At 37.3% G+C, this 22,341-nt stretch overlaps 1 protein-coding gene across 7 annotated transcripts in view; it reads right to left on the bottom strand.

Moving 5' to 3' along the window:
* CTNNA2 (catenin alpha 2) overlaps positions 1–22,341 on the bottom strand; it is a 1,159,566-nt gene that overhangs the window by 53,567 nt on the left and 1,083,658 nt on the right. For all 7 annotated transcript variants that reach the window (XM_023224974.1, XM_023224976.1, XM_023224980.1 and 4 more), the window contains 2 exons: positions 13,933–14,046; positions 6,256–6,437 (listed from right to left, as the gene is read on the bottom strand). In XM_023224974.1, the coding sequence (XP_023080742.1) occupies positions 6,256–6,437; positions 13,933–14,046 (296 nt within the window). The remainder of the gene's footprint in view (positions 1–6,255; positions 6,438–13,932; positions 14,047–22,341) is intronic.

Below are 22,341 nucleotides of genomic sequence, written 5' to 3'. Positions count from 1 at the left end.
CCATGGAATATTATGCAGCCATAAAAAAGGATGAGTTTGCATCCTTTGTAGGGACATGGATGCAGCTGGAAACCATCATTCTTAGCAAACTATCACAAGAAGAGAAAACCAAACACCACATGTTCTCACTCATAGGTGGGAACTGAACAATGAGCTCACTTGGACTCGGGAAGGGGAACATCACACACTGGGGCCTATCATGGGGAGGGGGGAGGGGGGAGGGATTGCATTGGGGAGTTATACCTGATATAAATGATGAATTGATGGGTGCTGACGAGTTGATGGGTGCAGCACACCAACATGGCACATGTATACATATGTAACAAACCTGCACGTTATGCACATGTACCCTAGAACTTAAAGTATAATAAAAAAAAAAAAAATTAAAAAAAAAAAAGAACTAAAAGGCATTCAAATTGGAAAGGAAGAAGCAACATTATCTCTGTTAACAGGTGACATGATCTTACATGTAGAAAATGTTTAAGATTCTTAAAAAAAATCTTGGTAAAACTAATAACTGAATTCAGGCAAGTTGCAGGATACAAAATGTTTCTAGACACTAGTAATAAAAAAATCCTAAAAGAAAATGAAGAAAATAACTCCACTTACAATAGTATCAAAAAAATTTAAATGTTTAGGAATAAGCTTAACCAAGGAGTCAGAAGACTTGCATGCTGAAAACTACAAAATATTGTTGAAATTACAAAAATAAATGGAAAGTCATTCAATGAATGTGGATTGGAAGACTTAAGATGTCAATACTACTGAAAGAGATCTACAGATCCACTGTAATCTCTATCAAAACCCAACGGCATTTTTGGCCAAAATTAAAAAATCGATCCTAAAATTCACATGGACTCTCAAGGCAACACAAATAGCCAAAGCAATCTTGAAAAGAACAAAAGTTGTAGGCCTCACACTTTGATTTTAAAACTTACAATAATCAAAATCGTGTCATACTGGCATAAAGACAGACATGGAGACCAAATGAATAGAGTGGAGTTCAAAAATAGACCCTTACACATATAAAGTCAAATGATTTTCCACAAAGGTATTAAGATTTTTGCTAAGATTTAGGTCTTGGAAAAGGGCAGTGTTTTCAATAAATGGTGCTGGGAAAACTGGATTATCTACATGCAAAAGCAGCAGCAGTACTCATGTTATACCATTTAAAAATTAACTGAAAATAGATGAAAGACCTAAATATAAGAACTAAAGTATAAAACTCGAAGAAAACACAGGAGAAAACTTCATGACATTGGATTTGGTAATAATTTCTTGGATATGACACTAAAAGTATAAGCAGTAATACAAAATAAATGGATGTTGAACTTCAAGATTAAAAACTTTTGTGTGTCAAAGAACACTAGTGTCACTATTGTGTGTCAACAAATAGTGAAAACGAAGCCAATAAAATAAGAGAAAATAGTAATTCTTTATCAGGAATTTGTATTTCTTGATAAGAAATTAATATCCAGAATATACCAAGGACTCCTACAACTCAACAACAAAAAAGCAAACAACCCAACTGAAAAATGGGCAAAAGACTTGGACATTGTTCCAAAGGAGATATACAATGCCAATAAGCATAGGAAAGATGTTCAACATAATTAATCATTAGGGAAATACAAATTAAAACCACCATGAGATACCACTTCACATCCTTTAGGATGGCTACTATCAAGAAAAACAGAAAACAAGCTTTGGCAAGGACGTGGAGAAATTTGACCATTGTGGAAAACTTGGACCACTTGTGTATTGCTGGTGGGAATGTAAAACGGTGCATCCACTGTGAAAAATAATATTGTGATCCCTCAAACATTTAAAAGAATTACTATATGATCCTGCAATTCCACTTCTGGGTATACACTTAAAAGAAATGAAAGCAGGAACTTGTATACTTATACACTCATGTACAGTGCAGCATTATTCATAATAGCCAAAAGGTGGAAGCAACTGAAGTGCCCATTAAGAGATGAATGGATAAAGAAAATGTGGGTGGTATATGCATTCAATGGAACATTATTAAACCTTTAAAAGGAAAAGCATTTGAGTATATGCTACAATATATGCATGAACTTTGAAGACATTGTGCTAAATGAAATAAGCTCGTCACAAAAGAACAAATATTGTATGACTCAACTTATCTGAAATACCTATATTAGTCAAATTCATAGAAACGGAAGGCAGATGGGGAGTTTACATTCCGTAGGTACAGAGTATCTGTTGAGGAAGATGAACACGTTCTAGAGATGGAGGGTGGTAATGGTTGCACAAAGATGTAAATGTACTGAATTCCATAGAAATGTACACTTACAAAGGATTGAGATGGTAAACTCCATGATATATACCGTAATAGAAAAACAATTTAAGTAGTCATATACAGCTAGTGGCTACTATTTTGGACAGCACAAGTCAAAATGAGCTACAGTCATTTAGATAATGTGAAGTGGGCACTGAAACAAGAAACAAATAGCTAACGGCAAAAAAAAAAAAAAAAAAAAAAAAAGGAAGAAAAAAAAATCACATCCATGAAAGCATCAGAAGTTTGAGTCTTCCTATCCATGGAAGACAATATCGACAAGAAGACTGGCCACACTGGTTTATCTCCCCATTTTAAAATTGTGACCCGCAGCCCTTGTGTTTTTCTACCTTAGAGCAGATTTTGTATTTTGTGGCTTTTAAAAGATGCTATTGGTAATCTCATGTTCTGAATGCAGGAGCAATCATATTGTCCCATCTGGAGTATGTTTTTAGTTTCCTTGGAAAGAGCATCAAGCCATATAATTAACTCTACTTATACAGATTCTTGAAACAGTCTCTCTTTTGGACATAGGTAATTCTGATGCAAAGGTCAATATCTGGAGTGTTTCCTGTGAAGTGGTCACTCCAAAAAAGAAAGTCAGGGAAAAGTATTACCGCATCACTACCGTCACATCACCATTTATGAACTAATTCACATTTATTTTGTGAGAAGGTAATAAGTACTAATGTGAAAAATCTATGCCTCAGTATATTCTGAGTTAATATACTTAGTATTCAAAATTCAAATTCTGAGTCAATCCAAGTTATTTTTTATGCCTTCTCAATACCTCTAACATGTTAATATCAAATGTGACTCTCCAATAATGAGATACAACACACAAAAAGGCTATTTGCAAATGTATTGAACCATAAAAGTCACTTTTCAGAGACTTCTGAATATGCCTGGGAAATTTTACTAATCAGTTGAGGCAGTATGAAGACAGCACAGTAGAACAGTTGAGTGAATGTGGGAAATTTCAAGAACTCAAGTAGAACTACAGAATCACAAGTTGAACTGTTCCAGGTACTTCCTGGAATAGGTTGTAAGATCAGACGTTAAACATGTACAAAATTAGGACAGAAGCCTAAAGGTCAAGAAAGGTAGACCTTGAAGAGCAAACACAAGGATTTTTATTCTGTGCAAAAAGGAGCTAATGAAAGTTTTGGTGCAAAGGAAGCTGGATGACTGCCCTTCACTGGACAGATGTGGCCTGGATGAGTGGAGAATCTGAACCGAAAGACCAGCTGAGGTACTACTGAGCATGTGAACTAAGCCAGGAAATCAAGTTTGGGAAACATAGAATGATTATATGATTTCTGAGTCTAGTGCTCAGTATTTGACAGTCAGTCTCAAAACTGTTGAAGATTTGAACTTGTTTGATTCTAAAAATAGCTTTGTTCTTTGCTGTACAATTAAACTTCAGCTGTTGCTATCTGCACACCTTTTGTTATTGGGAAACAAGACTGGCAACACTCTATTTCTTTCTGAAAAGTGACATGAAAAGCATGAATTTCACTCCATGCAGGATGGTGCTTCTGCCATTGTCGATGAGATGGAAGTCAAGAACTGAGTGGGAAAAAGACATGAGGCATAATCAGTTTTATCTTCCATGAAGAAGTTATTACACATATAATGAGGCAGAACCCTTCCAATTTTAATAATAATGGAGTGGATATCATTGAGATTACTGAATCAAATTAACAAATTAGCTAGTGATAAGAATAAAACAACAAGATAATAAATGCCAGGGTATTGTGTACCCACATGCCCTTTACACATCTACATTAAGGAAAGTAGCCAAGTTTCAATTCCTAATCAGTTATATCCATTTCTTTAAATAAGAGAAAATGGTACTTAAGAATGTTTAGAGTTACGGACCTAAAATTATCCCTCCTTGAAGTGGAATATGCAAGTGGAAGGGCAATAATAACAACGTATAAGGTCAAACATAGTGAACTTAGGTGAGAGGCCACAAAGAAAGGCACTATTCAGCTGTCTGTAAAAAAAACAGGCTGTGCAGATGGAGGCAGCAATGAAGCCTCAACTGCCTATGTTGCATTTCAAACACACAGTCTACTGTGGTTCTCTAATCATTAATTACTATATTCCTCCCTTTGCCCTAACAAAAACAGCACAAAACTACACATCATGCAGTGGGAAAAATTGTAACTAGTAGCTCCCTAGACATTTCATTATTCAAATCAGCATAAAATGATACGAAATTCCTAGGAAATTGAAGATACCTTCTTTTCACTTTTAAAACTACACTTTGACTAACAGACATGTGCCTTATTTAACACCATGTAACAAGACCCCTCAAATATATCTTTTATAACTGTGCCTTGACCACAGTTATATAATCTAGAGAATTATAAAATGTGCTCCTGATCAAAACTAGTAACACGACCAGATTCATTATTCACTTTAATGAGATTATTTGTTCAAGTGATGCTATTAATGGATTGGATAATCATCAGATAAAGTACTAATAAAATGTTGAAAGCAAGCAAATTAAGTTATCATAGGCCTTGAGAAACAACGACTGAGGCTGCCATAATAGTTTGATTTGTAGGAAGTTTCAGACTGAAATAATGGCTCAGACTTTTTTCCTGCTGTTACGTTTTGTGAAATAAATGTGTGAAGTCTACAAAGACTAACCAAATGTACAAATTTGAACTTCTCATGAATACAATGACATTTAAAAGTCTCGAAGGGCTCCTCCATAACAGTAAAGTCATTCCACTGAAGCAAAAAACAATTTTAAAATATTTGGAAAAAGGGCCAAGCTATGTCATTAGTACATATTGGCCAGAGGCAAAGGGGGCGACACTGAGATATTCCATATTAAATTATAACTTTTAATCAATTCTAGCCTTTTCTTAGTAGAAGCATTCAATAACCATTAAGAAAGGTTGTCACCCATCAGATGATGTCTTGACATTCCCATGTATCTTATATTATTTCAATAACAAGTATCATGTTAAATCATTAATACATCTTCGCATATATGTGTGTTTTCCAGAAAAAAAAAAACCTACGGTAAAACGCTAGTTTATATTTGTATGGCAGCATAATTTATACTTGCATTATCTCTTTGGATTTTAAAACTCTCTTCTGAAGTTGATAAGACAAGTGTTATTTCACTATTTCGCAAACAGAGAGTAAGAGACCTCCCCCCCAAATCACCTGATATTCTGATTCAAAATTCAGGGAGGTTCCTATTGAGTTTTGCTCTCCCTTGGTTTGTCCTTTGTGTTGAAAGGGCAGATATATCACCTTCTTTTAAAGACGAGACCAAAATGCAATGATAGAAAGAGCACTAAACCCTTGGTGAAGAAAAGTCTCCTGACAAAATTCTGACTGGTCACTTGATTTGTCAAAGGTACTAGCTCAGAGTTAAAGGAAATAAATCTTACACAACTTTAATTTCTCTGTGAAAACAATGGAATCTTAGATTGTTGTACCTCATTCTTAATATGTAAGAATAAAATGTGAGCTTAAATTAATGCTAGATCACAAGCTAGTATTACAACATACTATATGTTTACATGCGCTCACACACACACACACACACACACACACGTACATATTTTTCCAAAGGGATATTAACGAATCATTCACTTTATCTTCAGAATAATATTTAAGCATATTGCAAAATAGCACAGACCAAAGATGAGTCACCCATCCCCAGGGGTTTGATTTTATGACTGCCTTAGGGTAGATAATTACAACAATAATTACAACATTCAATCTATTTCCTTGACCAAAAAGACCTACCTATCTGCCAGGAATAAAGTCTAGATCATTTTGACTTATACATGTAAATTTATAATATCACCACCTTTCCTTGGTATATTTTAATTTTTCAGCAGGCTCTCACATGCTAATACACACTGCTACACTTCTGGGTTTAATGAAAAAATCTTCAGCTCCCTGGCTCTGGGCCTCACCTTGTGAAGTCTGTCATTTCCATCATGATCATGCACATCTGCTTGGCCAGTACAATGATATCATTGCCGCTGTCGTCCCATTTGGCCACTTCTGCATCCAGCTTGCTTTTCTCTTGATGGAATATCTCCACCTGCTCAGCTATTTTTGCCTTCTCCTCCTGCGGTAGTTGCGCCATGATGGCCTGCGTGGGTTACAGAAAAAGCTTGAGTGACGGTGACAAAGGAAGTACAGACCGTATGTTGACTCTGCCTTCTGCGGATGGCAGAGCCAGACCCTGCAAAGGCTTAGGAGCTACCCTGCCATTTCGGAAAGCACGTCTTTCTCCATTCCAGGGAGGCCACGAGTACAGGCTGATAAGCTCCCCAAAGTCCCCGTCCCACTCCCATATATGAAAAATACAGAGATATCCAAAGCTACGTGCGCACTGGCATTAACAGAACTTCTCTGCCGCTTTGATGGCATATGTTTTTTCAAAAGAAGCTATTCTTGACAATTTTTATATTTGGTCTCAGGAAACTTTTACCAGATGAAAGAATGCACCTCTTTCAACACTGAAATCTGTTCAGAGAAGGGAAAAAAGTAAAACGGCCTTCTGTCACTGGAAAGGAGAGGAATTTTAAACACTATCTGAGCATCCAAGTGGGGGAGGATGGGGCTACTTTCTGAGTGTAAATGAAGGTGTCTACAGAGAGATGCCAAACAAAAATCCCCTGCCCAGGGCATGCCAGGGATGGCACGCCTACTCCCAGCCCTCCCCCATCTCCTTTAGGGTGGTGGCATGCCTGTGGCTCCTCATTAAAGCCTTTGAGTACGTAGGCAGAAAAGTTATAATGGGATAAAGTATAAAATTAGGAAGCGTGGGTTCATTTTCAATAACTGCTAGGTAAGAAAATGTAGAAAAGGGAAAACTGCAGTCTTCTCCTTATTCATGGATTCCTTCATTTGCCAATTTGCCTACTCTCTAAAATATATTTGTAACCCCCAAATCAAGGCTTGTAGCATTTTTGTGGTCATTTGCAAATGTGGGCAGAGCAGCAAAAAATTTGAGTTGCCCGACATGCATATTCCCAGATGAGGTTGAAAAGGCAATGCTCTGCCTTCCTTTTTCAGCTCTCATACTGTAAACGAGTGTACTTTTTATAGTCTATTTACTGCTATATTTTTCGTATCTTTGTGCTTTTTTTTTTTTAGTAACTTTGCTGTTTAAAACGGCTCCAAGCATGGTGCTGAAGTGCATCTAGTGTCCCTGAGCATGAGAAGGCTGGCATGTGACTTATGGAGAAAATACATGTGTTAGCTAAGTTTCAATCAGGCATGAGTTACAGAGCTATTGGCTGTGAGTTCAATGTTAATGAATCAGAAATATAAAGTGTCTCAACAGAAACACCCATTAAACATAGTTATGTATTGATCAGCTGAAGAAAATGTCTTGACTGGCAGCTCTGAGGAACCTAATGCTGTATTTCCCCTAGGAGCAATGGTTAAATATTTGCTAATTAAATGTTCATGATGACTTCATAGAACATAACTATCAGGAGTAATGAGAATCAACTATGTTTGTTAAAACACCATTTAGGTAGCATGCCCTGAATGAAATGTTTGACATCGCCTTATCACATCCCCCCAAAACTGTATGCAACCTGCGTCACAGACAGGGGAATGTGAATAGGTGCTTCCATTTCCCCACTTCTGGGATACACATATTTTCCAGCAGACAGACCAACAGAGTACAGTTTGGGGGACTGCAGTTTCTGCAATGAACAAGTAAAATAACACAAGAAAAATGCTTCCTAAATTGTAAATCTTCTCCCGGTGTGAGTGAATAAATTTGGAAGGACTAATAACTAGTATCGGGCAATGTGAGCTCAGAAAAACTGGGTTCAACTAGGGCTCTGTAGCTGACATGGGTTAAGACTTCACTGTTATATGGATCTATCATTGATCTCTTCATATAGAATATGGGTATAGTAAATAATTACCTCAAAATGTGATGGTGGGCAGCAAATTAAATGTGTTTTTTCAAAAAAATGAAAGTAAGCATGTATAGAATTATCATTAACATTATATTATAATTTCCGCCATTAGTTTGCCTTTCCAACTACCCCTCTGGCTCATTTCTTAGTTGCCATAGGGAAAGGGATGGGCTTGGGGTCTATGCAACTATCTACAAATAGAAGATGGTTATAATTCCTTATGTATATCAACAAATACTGGGTACTGTGCTGAGACTTATGTATGTCAAATAACAATCTACTTAATTATTCTAATACTATTACTATCCCCATTTTAATAATGATATGTAGGCCCAGAGAAATGCATAAAATTCCTAATATCACACAATAGGCTGTAGGAACAGGATTCAAACCCATTGAACTAAGATCATTCTTAACCATTGTACACAACTGGATCATCAGTTGTGCGTGGCCATGCAGCTTACCCACTGTCCAGAGTTCCTCAACCAAGTGGGGCAAGGGTCGCTGAAATCACTGCACTGCTCACCAGGCTGTGCATCCTGGTGGATGCCATAGACATGTGTTGCATATGGTGTCTGATTTGCCTAACAGTATCCTTCCCAGATGCTTCTTACTAATAGCCACATCTACTAACTTCCATGGATGCATGTATGTGGCTTTAAATAGCATGTGTACATATTTTTGGATATGCATGTGTATGTGTAAATTTTAATCCATATTTAAAAATCCAGACTTGCATGAATACTATTGTTAAGATATTTAAAATACTGTATCTTAAAAGATATTGTTAAAATAGCTTTAAAAACTGTATTTATAAGGTACTTGATATACGTGAGTTTATTATAACCTCACATTTGCAATGTTGTGTTCATAGCAAGACAGCTATTCCACTATATTTGAGATATGTCTGATTTACAGTAATTAAATATGCACCTTTTTCCTTATCTATCCCTTTCTGATGACCTATTGCTGTTTTCGGTTTATTGTCCTCCTCATACAAAAGAGCAAATCACACTTTACTTAGACCTCACCTCACAGGTCCTAAACCAGTATCATTTAAAGCATTCGCTAGGTGCTTCTTTGTAAAAGAATTCGTAAAACTATCAGCAGACTCCCAGAGTCAATGTTCAATCCCCAGATGAAAAGCAATGCACCTTTCATTGTCCCAACACAAGGTTAATTTGTGCACTGAAAGGTGTATACTTCTCTGTCAACTATAGCACTTGGGTCTTGAACTGCTTTGCTTTGTCAACTATAGCACTTGGGTCTTGAACAATTTAGCACTTGAATATGAACTGCTTTGCTTTGCTCTCTAATTAATTCCTGTGAATGCCCTACTGCTAACTTCTTTATATGCTTCCCTAGGGTTTAGGCTGCCATATCCTGCCCATAGTAGAAGCTTAATAAACATCTTTTGACTGACTGCTTAAACATTTTTCCAATCACTGCATTAACATAATTCAAGAGAAGTTGCCAGAACTGACACACACATTCTAAGGACACAATTCTGAAGAAAAACTGTCCCCTCCAATGCAAGTTTGCAAAGGAAGATATGATTTTGACTCTAGAGATGCTTGACCTGCATAATACACTTAATGGTGTGTGACTTGGGTGAAAGCATCCTTCCATTTGCCTCTGCTTATGTAGCTGTCAATGAGCTGAAGTCTCTTCCTAAATATTCTTAAAATGCTCTTGCTTTTAAAAATTCATAATTGACCTTTTCTGAAACTGGAATTTTAAAAAAGGTTATCTATAAACAATAGATCACAAACTGTGAAATTTGCAAGTTAATCAAATTAGAATTCAACACATGAGTTTTAATTAGGTCTTATCAATGTAACTCAGCAGTTTGAAATGTTAACACATTAAAGACATTCTAGCTAGAAAAAAATAGAAGCCAGCTACATTGAAATCAAACTCAATATAAAATACCTAAGATGCAATTGTTCATTCCCTCAAACTAAGGGAACATGAGAGAAATTATCTTCATAGCCAAGAGGAAAGGGGACATATCAGATTTTCTGTTTGTATGATACGATTATCCGGGACAGGTTAAGTTTCTGGTTTTCACAGTAGCCAAGCACAGCTGTCCAAATTGTTGATCTGCCTGATGTGGGGTCCCAAATTAGTGGTATCAGAAAAATTAATCTAAAAAGATTCCTTCCCCCAACCCCAGAGTCCCTCCCAGCCTTTCCTCTGAACCACCAACCATTTTTTGGTGATTGTTATAAACCCTACCTATTAAAAGTGAAAATCACTGATAAAAGCAAGCAACCACTCAAATAGCACTGAATCCTTTCTTCAGTTTAAATCTCAAGGAGATTTTGATATAATTATCTTCTAATTTCCGGAGGAAAAAAATGATTTTTAAAGTCTTTGGGTCCCCAAATTGACAAGTGTTCATTTCTTAAGCATAGAGCAAGAGGCTAACATTAAGTTTCAAGTACAGGAATGTTTATAAATAACAATTAAAGGGACTAAAACTCAATGTGCCTGTTTCTACTCACTTGACTTTAAAGCAGTATAATAAATATAAGTAGTTAAGAAGTAGATCCTTTGATTCTTACCTGTCTCTAGCTGTGAAGTGAATTGGAAAATTGAGGTAATTGTCCCATTAACTCAAGTAAAAACTCTCATGATTGCCTGAATTATCCAACTCTTTCAGGTGAAATTAGCCAGCCTTCTAATGAATGATTAGCTCAAGCCACAAGCATCATCACCATTACCACCAACTTAATTATTACATATTTATATGACAAATCCTGTGATACATTTTATCACATAATTCTTCCTTTGACCTTATGAGGTAGCGTATGAGGAGACGAAGTGTGGAGAGGTTAAGAAAGTTGCCCCAAAGTCACTCAGCTTCACTAAGTCCATATTTAAAATCAGGTCTGTGTGACTCCAAATAATATATTGTATCACCAAGGTTAAGTGCCCAGCAATTGTCACTAACCTATTTTAACTATGTCAACCTGTGGAGAAACAGTTTCTATTATGTCATGTCTAGGATGAAAGGGTACCACATCACCTCCATATTTTATCAGATCACCACCATCCATATTGATTCCCATTCATCTCCCCTCATCACTCCCGCCCCCTCTCTCCTCTCCCTCAGAATGTTGTAGGCAAGCAGCTCACATGGGCATATAAAGGAAAGTTTGTAAATACTTTAATTCCAGAATTTGAGAGCAATGTTGGATGGGGTTACTAAAAGCTTATCTCCCACTTAAACCTTCTTATAGATTAATTAATCATTTTCAGAAAGGGAAACTTCTCTAAATGTGAACACAAAGTAATATCATTAACATGGGAGGACTTGCTGCAGGGAAGAGCAAATGCCTCTGTCAAAGACAAAGTTCGCCTCCTTCACAATTTGGAACAACTTAGCACACTTTGCTGGTCAAAAGTCTGACCATCTATCATTTCAGCAATTCAATGCACCCTCTTATTTCCAACTTAACAGCCATAATTCCATGTCTCTGATTTGTCATCATATAATTACAGGCTAAAATAGGCTGACTCAGTAAGTAATGCTGTCTGCTGCAAGTTAATCATACAGACCACATGATGGACCTCAAAGACAAATGAGCAAGTGTTGAATTTATAGGAGTGCTCTGTTCTTACTATCTGGGACCCTGTTTCTAATTCATGCTGAAAAAAACTCTCAGAAAAGACTCTAGTGTGAAGAAATAATAGATGATAAAGACAGGAGTCTCTGAATTGTATTTCCGCCCATCATCATTGACTTGAAGTCTAATGTAAATAAGGCTAGAATTCTGTTCTCAGTGAAACAGAGGTATATTGGGACTCTATTCTTCCTTGTAAAAGTGGGACTGGTCATGACATTTTGACAAGATGGTGATTATAAAGCAAGATGAGTTGTACAACCTGTCTTTGTCTTTAAGAAAACTAGTCAGTGGATACTAGGCTGCATGTATACTGAGTTGCAGTTAGTCAGTCAAATTGACTGAATTGCTTCATGTTTGGATGAATTATTCAAAATTGCCCTTTGTCAGTGACAAAAATGCTGGTTTTACTTAATTCTGAAGATGAATTGACTGTTTAATTAGTCTGACGTTTTGCCAACACAGAGTCAAAAGATTTTCAAGTTACTGACCTTTCCAATTTTCAACATTTTAGGGGGGATTCAATAGAATCTGCAAGAAAATTTTGAAATAGGGGGCTGAATGCCTACTTTTCTACTGTCCCAGCATCGTGTGATCAGAAAGGATTTCTCTTAGAAAGGATAATTATCACAGTCATCTTTGTTGAGCATTTACTGTACATCTAATATTGTGCCCATTATTTTACAAATATTAAGGAATTAAATCTTCATAAGAATCCTATCGGGTAACCCTGTTACTCACATTTTAGGGATGATAGGTCTGAAACTCAGAAAAATTAAGCAACATGTAGCTTTGAGCATGGTTCTAATGCTGCTCTTTATAATTCAAAACCTAATCTGTCTAAAAACAAAGCCTTTGTCTTTAATATTCTTTTACCTTCACATCCTATTAATGTTTGTTTATATCTTTTGGATCACTTGATTGTCAGGTGAGAATTTCAGGGCATAAAGCATATAAGAGAAATTGGGTTTTAGACACAAAGTCTTTCTTGACTAAACATCTCCTTCAAGTCCTCTTTATTTTAACCTCTGATTATTTTTCTTTCATAATTCTTAAGGCAGTGTGGGCTTTCTGGGGTTTCCCAATTTCTATTTTAAATTACCACCTCTTTCTCAACCTTCTGCTTTCTATTCATTATCTTTTATTTAAATAAAACTTAACACAGAAAATTAGAATATCTAATTCTCAATTATACTATAATCGGATTGTTTTTACTCTTTGGAAACTGAGCCTTTAAGGGGAGGAAAATTTCATCCTCCTATGCAATCTCTAAAGATTTCATCTCTCACCACCAGCTTGATTACGTACAGCTACCCTCTGGGTGATACAGCTAATCAGATTGATCCAAATTTAGGATGCTCTTTGGACCAAATGCATTGGTGAACAGTATCATGGATTACTCAAACGTCAGGCAGAGCTGGTACTCTCTCTGTTGCTTCCTGATCCTTAAACTTGCATATTTCTAATTTGTCTCTAATTTATTTTTCTATCACATGGTAGACAGATCTAGGAATACCACCATGGAAGTAGACAGGCATCATGAGGAAACAAAACATTCTCTATCTAATGGCCTTGAACCCATTTCAAAAGATATGATCTTAGATATCATAGAACATAGGCCATTGTATGGAGCAGCAGCCCAGCTATTAACAAAGTAGTACCCTGATTCCCCATTTGTCATTGCCTCTTGTGTTGACAAGCTCGGAGACTTCAGAAAGAACAATGGTGACTGTGCCAGTGCAAAATTTGCTGTATTACAGTGTCCCCTATTAGTTTATCATCCAGTTGTAATACCCAACCCCAACAAAATCAATTATACACATAAAAGCTTGCTGTGATGTGGTTGCTATGTTTCTAATGATACCAAAAGAGGGCAGTTAGAGGAATCAGGAGCAGTGGTGGTGATTTTCACTGTGTAAAACGTGATTTGCTATAAACCACCTCAGATGACAGCACAGATTTCTGACCTATGAATCTCTGGGGTACCACGTCTCTGGAGTTTAGAAATACCCTCAAACCATTTTAGTAAACATGGGCCGTGTGCGCCAAGCCAAAGTCTTACAAGTCCACTCACCCGTGCGCTCTGCCCTGCAATGAGCTGGTCATCCTCAGTCTGAACACTTGTCCTACTACGCACATCGTAATCTTCCTGCTCAAAGTCAGAATCATCCTCTAGTTCTTCTGGGGTCTAAAGACAAACAGAGAAAAATGAGCATATTTAAATTGACAACCTTCACCCCCATCCACACACTTCATTGCAAAGGCTAAATATCCCTCAGAAAGCAGAACTCATAGCATCCTACATAGCATCCACACAGCTATGTGGGTGGGTATTAGCTGGAATGCAGTCAGAAAAATCAAGCTGCCCTAATTTACTTTAAAATATATATTTTATTATTTCCTCATACAGGTATAGTAAGTATAACTTGAAGTGATATGCTAATTGTAAGAAAAATTATATATTTGTGTATTATTTCCACCCATCTAAATCTATTGAAAGAAAAGAACCATCAACAACAAAATTGGCCGGGCGCGGTGGCTCAAGCCTGTAATCCCAGCACTTTGGGAGGCCGAGACGGGCGGATCACGAGGTCAGGAGTTCGAGACCATCCTGGCTAACACGGTGAAACCCCGTCTCTACTAAAAAAAAAATACAAAAAGCTAGCCGGGTGAGGTGGCGGGCGCCTGTAGTCCCAGCTACTTGGGAGGCTGAGGCAGGAGAATGGCGTAAACCCGGGAGGCGGAGCTTGCAGTGAGCTGGGATCCGGCCACTGCACTCCAGCCCAGGTGACAGAGTGAGACTTCGTCTCAAAAAAAAAAAAAAAAAAAATTTAACAAAATTTATACCTAGACTTCTATAATGCCACTTTTGCTCTATAAACAAAAAAAGTTGATTATCTCCAGGCCAAAGGCTAGACCTGAGGGAATAACTGGCCACAAAGCCATAAGGTATAAAGGTTATAAGCACAGGCTCTAGAGTCAAGACTGCTTGTATATGAGCCCCTGTGTGCTCATAAATAAACTATCTTACCTCTCTTAGTTTGACTTCTTCCTCTGTAAATTGAGGTTGATAACAGTAGCTACCTCTACGATTGCTGTGAAGATTAGGCAATGTGTTCTCTGTATAATATCAGACACAGAGTAGGTATTTTTTAAATGTTTGCCATCATTACTACTTGGGGTTTGTTGTTTGTTTCGAGACAGGGTCTCACTGTGTAGCCCAGGCTGGAGTACAGCAGTGTGATCTTGGCTCACTATAACTTCCACCTCCCAGGTTCAAGTGATTCTTGTGCCTCAGCCACCCAAGTAGCTCGGATTACAGGTTTACACAATCATGCTTGGCTAATTTTTGTATTTTTAGTAGAGACAAGGTTTCACTGTGTTGGCCAGGCTGGTCTTGAACTCCTGGCCTCAAGTGATCTGCCTGCCTTGGCCTCCCAAAGTGCTAGGATTACAAGCATGAGTCACTGTGCCTGGCCCATCATCATTATTAGGATTCTTAAATCAATTCATTCAACAAAGTTTATGAAATGAAGCTACTGATTACCACATACCCATAAAGGATTTAATAACTTTTACATATATATTATCAATTTAGCTCAGATGAGCACAGTGACATTAGGGATCATTCTCTATTTAGAGGTAATACAAGGTGCAGATAAGTTAAGACATGTGCCCCATGTCCCTAAATTAGTTAATAAAGAACCAGAAGTTACATCTAAACACCCAAGTGTATCTGACTCCAAACATACTTCTCATTAGTTTCTGTTGTAGTTTATTCACATAACAAATTGAGCAAGACGTGAAGTTATAAAATGGCTTAAAAAGAGTAGAGTTAGATCAAGATCCTTTCCAATCTATAACATCAGTGATAAGGAAAAGATAAGAAAGAATCCATAAGCCCAGGAATAAAATCCCTTTCCATCTTCAATGGTAATAATAATAGATAACCATGCATTAAGTGCTTAACATGTGTCTGTCAATGTTTTTCCTAAGTGCTTTACAGGCACTAACTCATGCAGGTTTCTTAACACTCCTTTGATGTAGACACTAGTTTCTCCATTTTCCAGGTAAGAAAACTGAGGCATGAGAGGTTTTATCTTGCTCTAAGACTTTGCTAACTCTATGAGGTTAAATTCGAAAGGTGGAAGGATGGTGGACAAAAGTAAGAGAGTGAATCAGTGTGAGATTAGCCTGACAGGAGATGGTCTTCCACAGACTGCCTCTTCGCATATAGTAGGACCACATTCCAGGGCAATGCCTTTCAAAAGAAAAGAGCAGACCGCAAGAATACCAATGATGCAGTTGCCCATTCCCCATCCAAAAGGGTACATTTTTTTCCTGCTGGTTTCTTTGGTTACCACAGTGTAATTAATCAGGTGCAGTTACTGATGAAGCCTTGAGATTGGTCAGACAGGCATAAAATGGGGTCCTTCATGCCAATATCATGTTATGCCTAGTAATTTTCCAAGCTTTGGCATATCACACTTGTTTTTCCTTCTCTCTCACCATCAACCTTATTAACATTCACTCAGTCATCTACAGATGTTTACTTTCATAGGAATATTAAAATAAGGAGAGAAGAAAGAGGTTTTGTTCCCATATTTTATTAACTAAAGCAGGGGTACAGTAGGCAGAGCCCAGTTCAAATAACTGGTTGTGTTTTTATTGTGGACAGAGACAATATTCTCTGATCATTCCTCCCTCTTTTGCAGTGTACTGGGGGACAGTTATAGCAAGTTGGTAAATTCAGCTGACAGATGAGATGACAAGATTACAAGCACTTTTTGTCATTAGTTCTTGAAAGAGAAAAAGTAAAATCGAAAATCTCATTTAACAAAAATAAGCAGAATATGACAGTGCTTATAGTACTGTCTCCAAACATTTCAGTGATCTGTGCATTTAGTAGAGGAGTCAATGACAAACCCAACCTGGCAGCATAAGGCTAATAATGATGAGTTTTTATTCAAGTGACAATGGCCCAAGAACCAAAATAAAGAAAAAAACATTAAAATCAAAAGAGATATTAACCTGGATGAGGACTCAGGGGACCTGCATGTTTTGACCTAACTCTGCCACTCACAAGCTATATGTCTTTGGCAAGTCACTTAGTTTTACTGCTTCTGTGTCTCCCTGCTCACAAAACGGAGATTATAATTGCTATTTGCACTTTCTGCCCCACAGGACTCCTAAGCTCAGATGTATAGGAAAATGCTTTAGGAACCATAAAAATTAACTAAATTCATAAATGATGGTGGTAATTACTGTGCTTAATAATAAAATATAACACCTAATAACAACAACAGCAATAATAATGGCAATCATTGTTTATCACCCACTATGGGACAGGCATTCAGCTAAAGAATTTGATCCTTACAAAAACCTAATGAAATAAATGTAATCGCCATTTTATAGGTGTGTGAACAGACTCAGAATTGTTGAGTATATTTCCCAAAGCATCACACCTAGCAAGTGGCAGAGGTGGACAAGTTGAAGGTTTCAGAGCTCATGCTTTTAACCATCACAAATACCACCAAACAGATGAGCTTAAGCTATTTTCATGTGCCTTAAACATGAAACAAAACCATCCATCCCATCCATATAAATAGTTCTGTGCATGTGCAGTTTGCTAATTGCATGTGAGTATGTCTCCTACTCATGACATTAATTTTTGAATTACTCATTTTTAAAACTATGAATGCTATTTTTTAGTTGGTCAAAGACCTCCATGAATTAAATGAAACATGGAAAATTACAGAGGATCTGCAAATGGGCCCAGGAAGATTACACTTGTATTACTAGATAGTGTTACAGGGTAAAGGAATAAATAAAATAAATAGTTCACTGTACCGGAGGATAGAGACTGAGGGTGAAAGTTCTATGTGCTCTTTGGGAAGGCCTTTCTCAATAAACAGAAACCACTTAAAGTCTACTCCTAGTTTCCTGCTTCCATTACTTTCTGTTTTGTTGTCGAAATGGGTCATACCTGTAAAATGGCACAAAGTATTCAGACTCTAAAATCTCTCTGAAGAGTCTACGAGATCGACTTGTGCTCATTACAGGGGCCAAGGGAGATCATGTGGCTTGACCAGGGTCATACCACATGTCAGTTGCAAAACAGGACCCATTCATCTGCTGCTGGTGCTCAATTTCCTCTGCAACAGACTCTATAGAGAAACACAGTGAGAAAGTGTTGAAGGATTCAGTCATTTCACCTGGACGTGTGAGTTGTTGAGTAAATTTTACACGTGAGCCCAGATGAAATGACTCTGAATCCTTCAATATTTTCTCATGTCTCATAAAATATAATAAGAACCATTGAAAGAAAGGGCCCAAATGTGTATGAGAATTTCACTGGAAGAAGGCTGAGAATATAGGTTGGCAAGAGAGTTTAAAAGATGCATGAGGTAGGATTTCCCAACAGAGCTCAACACCACTGGAGTGGGCTGCAGACTAGAAAATCAAATGACAGATCCAAAGGCCTAAAACAAAACAAAACAAAACAAAACAAAATAAAATAAAATAAATTTTAATCAGGGGTGATTGGGAACCAGTGACTCTGGCCTTGCCTGGATTACTCTGGAGGTTCCTACCTGATCTTGCTTCTGCTCTTGCCCCATACATTCTGTTCTCACCAGCATAGCCATGGTGGTTCTTCTAAGGTCTAAGTCAGATCACACTATTCCCCTGCTCAGAACCCTCCAATGGCTTGCAACTCATTCAATAAGGTCCTTAAGTCTCTAGGCCAAGTTCCTGGCTCCAACCTTTGCACTTGCCATTCCCTCTGCCTGAAACATACTCTGCCTAAATACCGTTAGGGCTTATTTCTTCTTCCTTCTCCCAGTATCTTCTCAAATGCCACCCAGGTATTTCCTTTCATAAGATCCATGCCCACCAGAAGCTCTATCCCTTTAGGCTACTTTGGTTTTCTCTGTGGCCCTATGTCTGACATTATATTTCCTTGTTTATTCTCTGTCTCCTACCAGAGGAATAGAAATCCTGCGAGGGTAGAGACTTTTGTCTGCTTTGTTCATCTCTGTATTTAGAGCAACTCCAAAAGTTTGGACATCTAATAAGCTTTCAGCAAATAAATGAATAACCAAGACAGAATTACCAATTTTTAATAATACTGAACTATTTCTAACTAATAAAACTAGACACCTTAAGAGGCCATGTTGATTAACAGGATAGTGACAATCTATAATAAGTAAATTTTGTTGCATAAGTAGTTTATAAAGTCTTTTCAACTCTTTTTTTTTCAGCTGTGAGAAACATTGACTCCAGCTCCTATAATTTCGATAATACTGTTGACTTATTTAACAAATTCTAGTTTATTAATCGACTATATAAAGACAAACTTCATCCTAACAGAATGAAGAAAAAAAATATTTCCTGGGAGTATGCTAAGTGCTAGATCTATGCCACTCCTTCATAACTGCGGTAACATTTGTCACCACTTGTGTACAAATGAAGTGCAGACAGGTAATTAGCATGCTGATGATCCCAGAATAGTTGAGCTGAATTCCAAACTTTACTGCTTTAAAGCACCCTCACGTAATTTTTTTCATGGTGCCCTTAGGCTAATAAAACAAGAACAAACAAATAACTATAACAATTATGTCCATTATGCAGAGTTTGGCCCAATCAACCTAATCCATTTTTATAACCTATAATAACAAGTTATTATTGGTACCTGTTATATACTGTACTTCTTCTCAAATGTTGGAATCTAAATGGACACTCATCAATTTTAGAGATTCCTTTTTACCAGTGATTGCTACAAACCCAGCAGCACATATGAATCCAAAGATATGTACCAACGTAATGTTTAAACTGTGATTTGTAACTAATATTTCATACAGAATTCAAGAGATGTCTATGTGCTACCTTTGAAATTTTAAAATATCTGGCAATGCTCCAGGGCACCTTGATACACAGTTCAGGAGATGTGAAGCTAAACTACAGACCTTTATCTGAACCCTGTTCCAGGCCCTATTATTTCTTTTACCTGCTTTTGAAAGTATCATACACAACCAAATTAATGAGTTCCAAATGCAAAAGATTCATCTATAGATATCATCATAGATCTTTCAGAGTCATTCTTACAAGAAGCAACTACTGTTTCATCGAATACAAATCTCCTGACACCAAGATATTACCACCTTCTACCCTACCCACTTATCTTAATTTACAATGCTAAAAGTTTAACTTTTTGTCTTGAATATATACTTGGTCCTCATTATTTATGGATTCCTTACTTATTTGTCTACTCCTTAAAATTCATTTGTAATCCCCCAAATCAATAACTATCTTTATTGTTATTCCCAGACATCAAGAGTGTAAAAAATCTGAGTCAGAGGATGTGCATGTTCCCAGCTAAGGTCAAGCACCACAGTGCTCTGCCTTTTCATTTAAGGTCTCATACTGGAAACAAGTGCTCTTTTTCTGGTCTATTTAGTGCCATTTGTCTTGTGCTTTTTGTTGGTGATTTCTCTATTTAAAATGGCCTCCAAGTATAGTGCTGAAGTGTCATCTAGTGTTCCCAAGTGCAAGAAGGTGTGATGTACCCTACATAAAACACATGTGTGTTAGATAAGCTTCGTTCAGTCATCAGTTAGCACAGTTGGCCATGAGTTCTGTGTTAATGAATCAACAGTATATTGTTTTGGTTTTTTTTGTTTTTGAGACGGAGCCTCACTCTGTCACCCAGACTGGAGAGCAGTGGTGTGATCCCAGCTCACCATAACCTCTGCCTCCCACGTTCAAGCAATTCTCTTCTCTCAGCCTCCCAAGTAGCTAGGATTACAGATGTGCACCACCATGCCCAGCTGATTTTTGTATTTTTTTTTGTTTGTTTGTTTTTGTTTTTTTTAGTAGAGATAGGGTTTCACCATGTTGGCCGGGCACAGGTGATCTGCCCACCTTGGTCTCCCAAAGAACAATACATATTAAAGAAGGTGTCTTTGAACACAAACTCACATAAAACAAGGTTAAGTATTGATCAGTTGATAAAAATGCGGCCAGAAGCTCACAGTCACCTAAGCCTGCAATTCTCCTAGGAGCAGTGATTCAAGATTCACAAATTTGGTGTTCACAGTGAATTTGCAGAACACTACTGTAAGAAATGAGAAATGGCTATATGTTGGTCTGCCAGATTTGCATATATATTTGTAAGCCACTTTGTGGGGATAATCAGAAAATTATTATGTACCTGACAGATCCCAATGGATAAGCCTCAGGAAGAAGGGAAAAAAAAAAGTTTTATGGAGGAGGGGTAGAGTAGATTGCTCCAAGAGAAAAGGGAGGTTCTGAAAGCTGAGGCTGGAATACAGTAAGAACAAGCTTTGTCTACTTCAGAGGGTTGCCTGGAGCTGGCCTGAAGCACTCGGATACCAGCATCACCATTAAACATGTATTGACTGCCAAGAGACAAAATGATAAAGAACTTGACCCTTCAGGGTCCTTTCTGTATTAGTTTTGGGGGAAAAAAAATCTTTCTTTGCAGCCTTTGGGAGGGAAGGGGGTATGGTCAAATTTTCTGGGAAAGAAACAGTTCTACCTGTCTTATTGTCTATCTTCCTTAGTACAAGGGATTTTTTTAAAGTAGACTCAACCATTACATTCAGACAGAAAACCAAGAAATTATTTAAGTGCAAAATGAAGCCATTTAGGTGCTGAATGGAGAAGGATTTTAAAAATAACAATTTGTACATACTGTACACTTCTCTCCTAAATTTTAAGTGGTGTGAAATCCATCTAATCAAATCACTTAAAATATCGAGATGGAGAAATGACACTTCACGTGACAAAGATATGACATTTTATCTAAAATTGTGTGTGTATGTGTGTGTGTTACAGCTCATGAATGAGCAAGTGAATGAGGGCTATAAACTTCCTCAGCTTCCCAGATGAATGGTTGTCACAAACATATGAAGGCTAACAAAGCAGAAAAATGGCAAAAGAGCGAATATAGCTTGAGGATTACAGTGGGATTTAGTACCAAAAATGCTTTGAAAATATAACTCTCATGCCCTATTACCTTATTTCACAAGTTAGTACATAATGGGAAAAAATGATCTAATTTGTTATGGGCCTAAAAGGCTGACTATCCTTCCCTTGTCGTCTCTTCCAATTCTTTTATCCCTTTTCTCTGTCATCCTCCCATCTTTCTAGGTATCTCTCTCTCCCTTCTCTCTAGTGCACACACATGCGCGCGTGTGCACACACACACACAGAAAGAGAGAGAGATTTAGGCTCTGTGCCAAACAAAACACCATAGTGTGCCATAAAATAATATTTTGGATACATTTGGTTAAATAAAATGTATTTTTAAAATCATAACTAATTTCACCTTTTTCTTTTTCTTTTTAGTGTGTTTACTAGAATATTTTAAGTCACAAGTGTGGATACCATTCTACTGGACAGCATGCTTTTGGGATTAGCACTGCAGAAGCCCCACCTCTGCTTCAATTGTAATAGCCAT

This window comes from Piliocolobus tephrosceles, chromosome 15 (genome assembly GCF_002776525.5).
Source record: "Piliocolobus tephrosceles isolate RC106 chromosome 15, ASM277652v3, whole genome shotgun sequence".
Taxonomy (NCBI): Eukaryota; Metazoa; Chordata; class Mammalia; order Primates; family Cercopithecidae; genus Piliocolobus; species Piliocolobus tephrosceles.
This window is presented reverse-complemented; position numbering and strand designations above follow the sequence as displayed.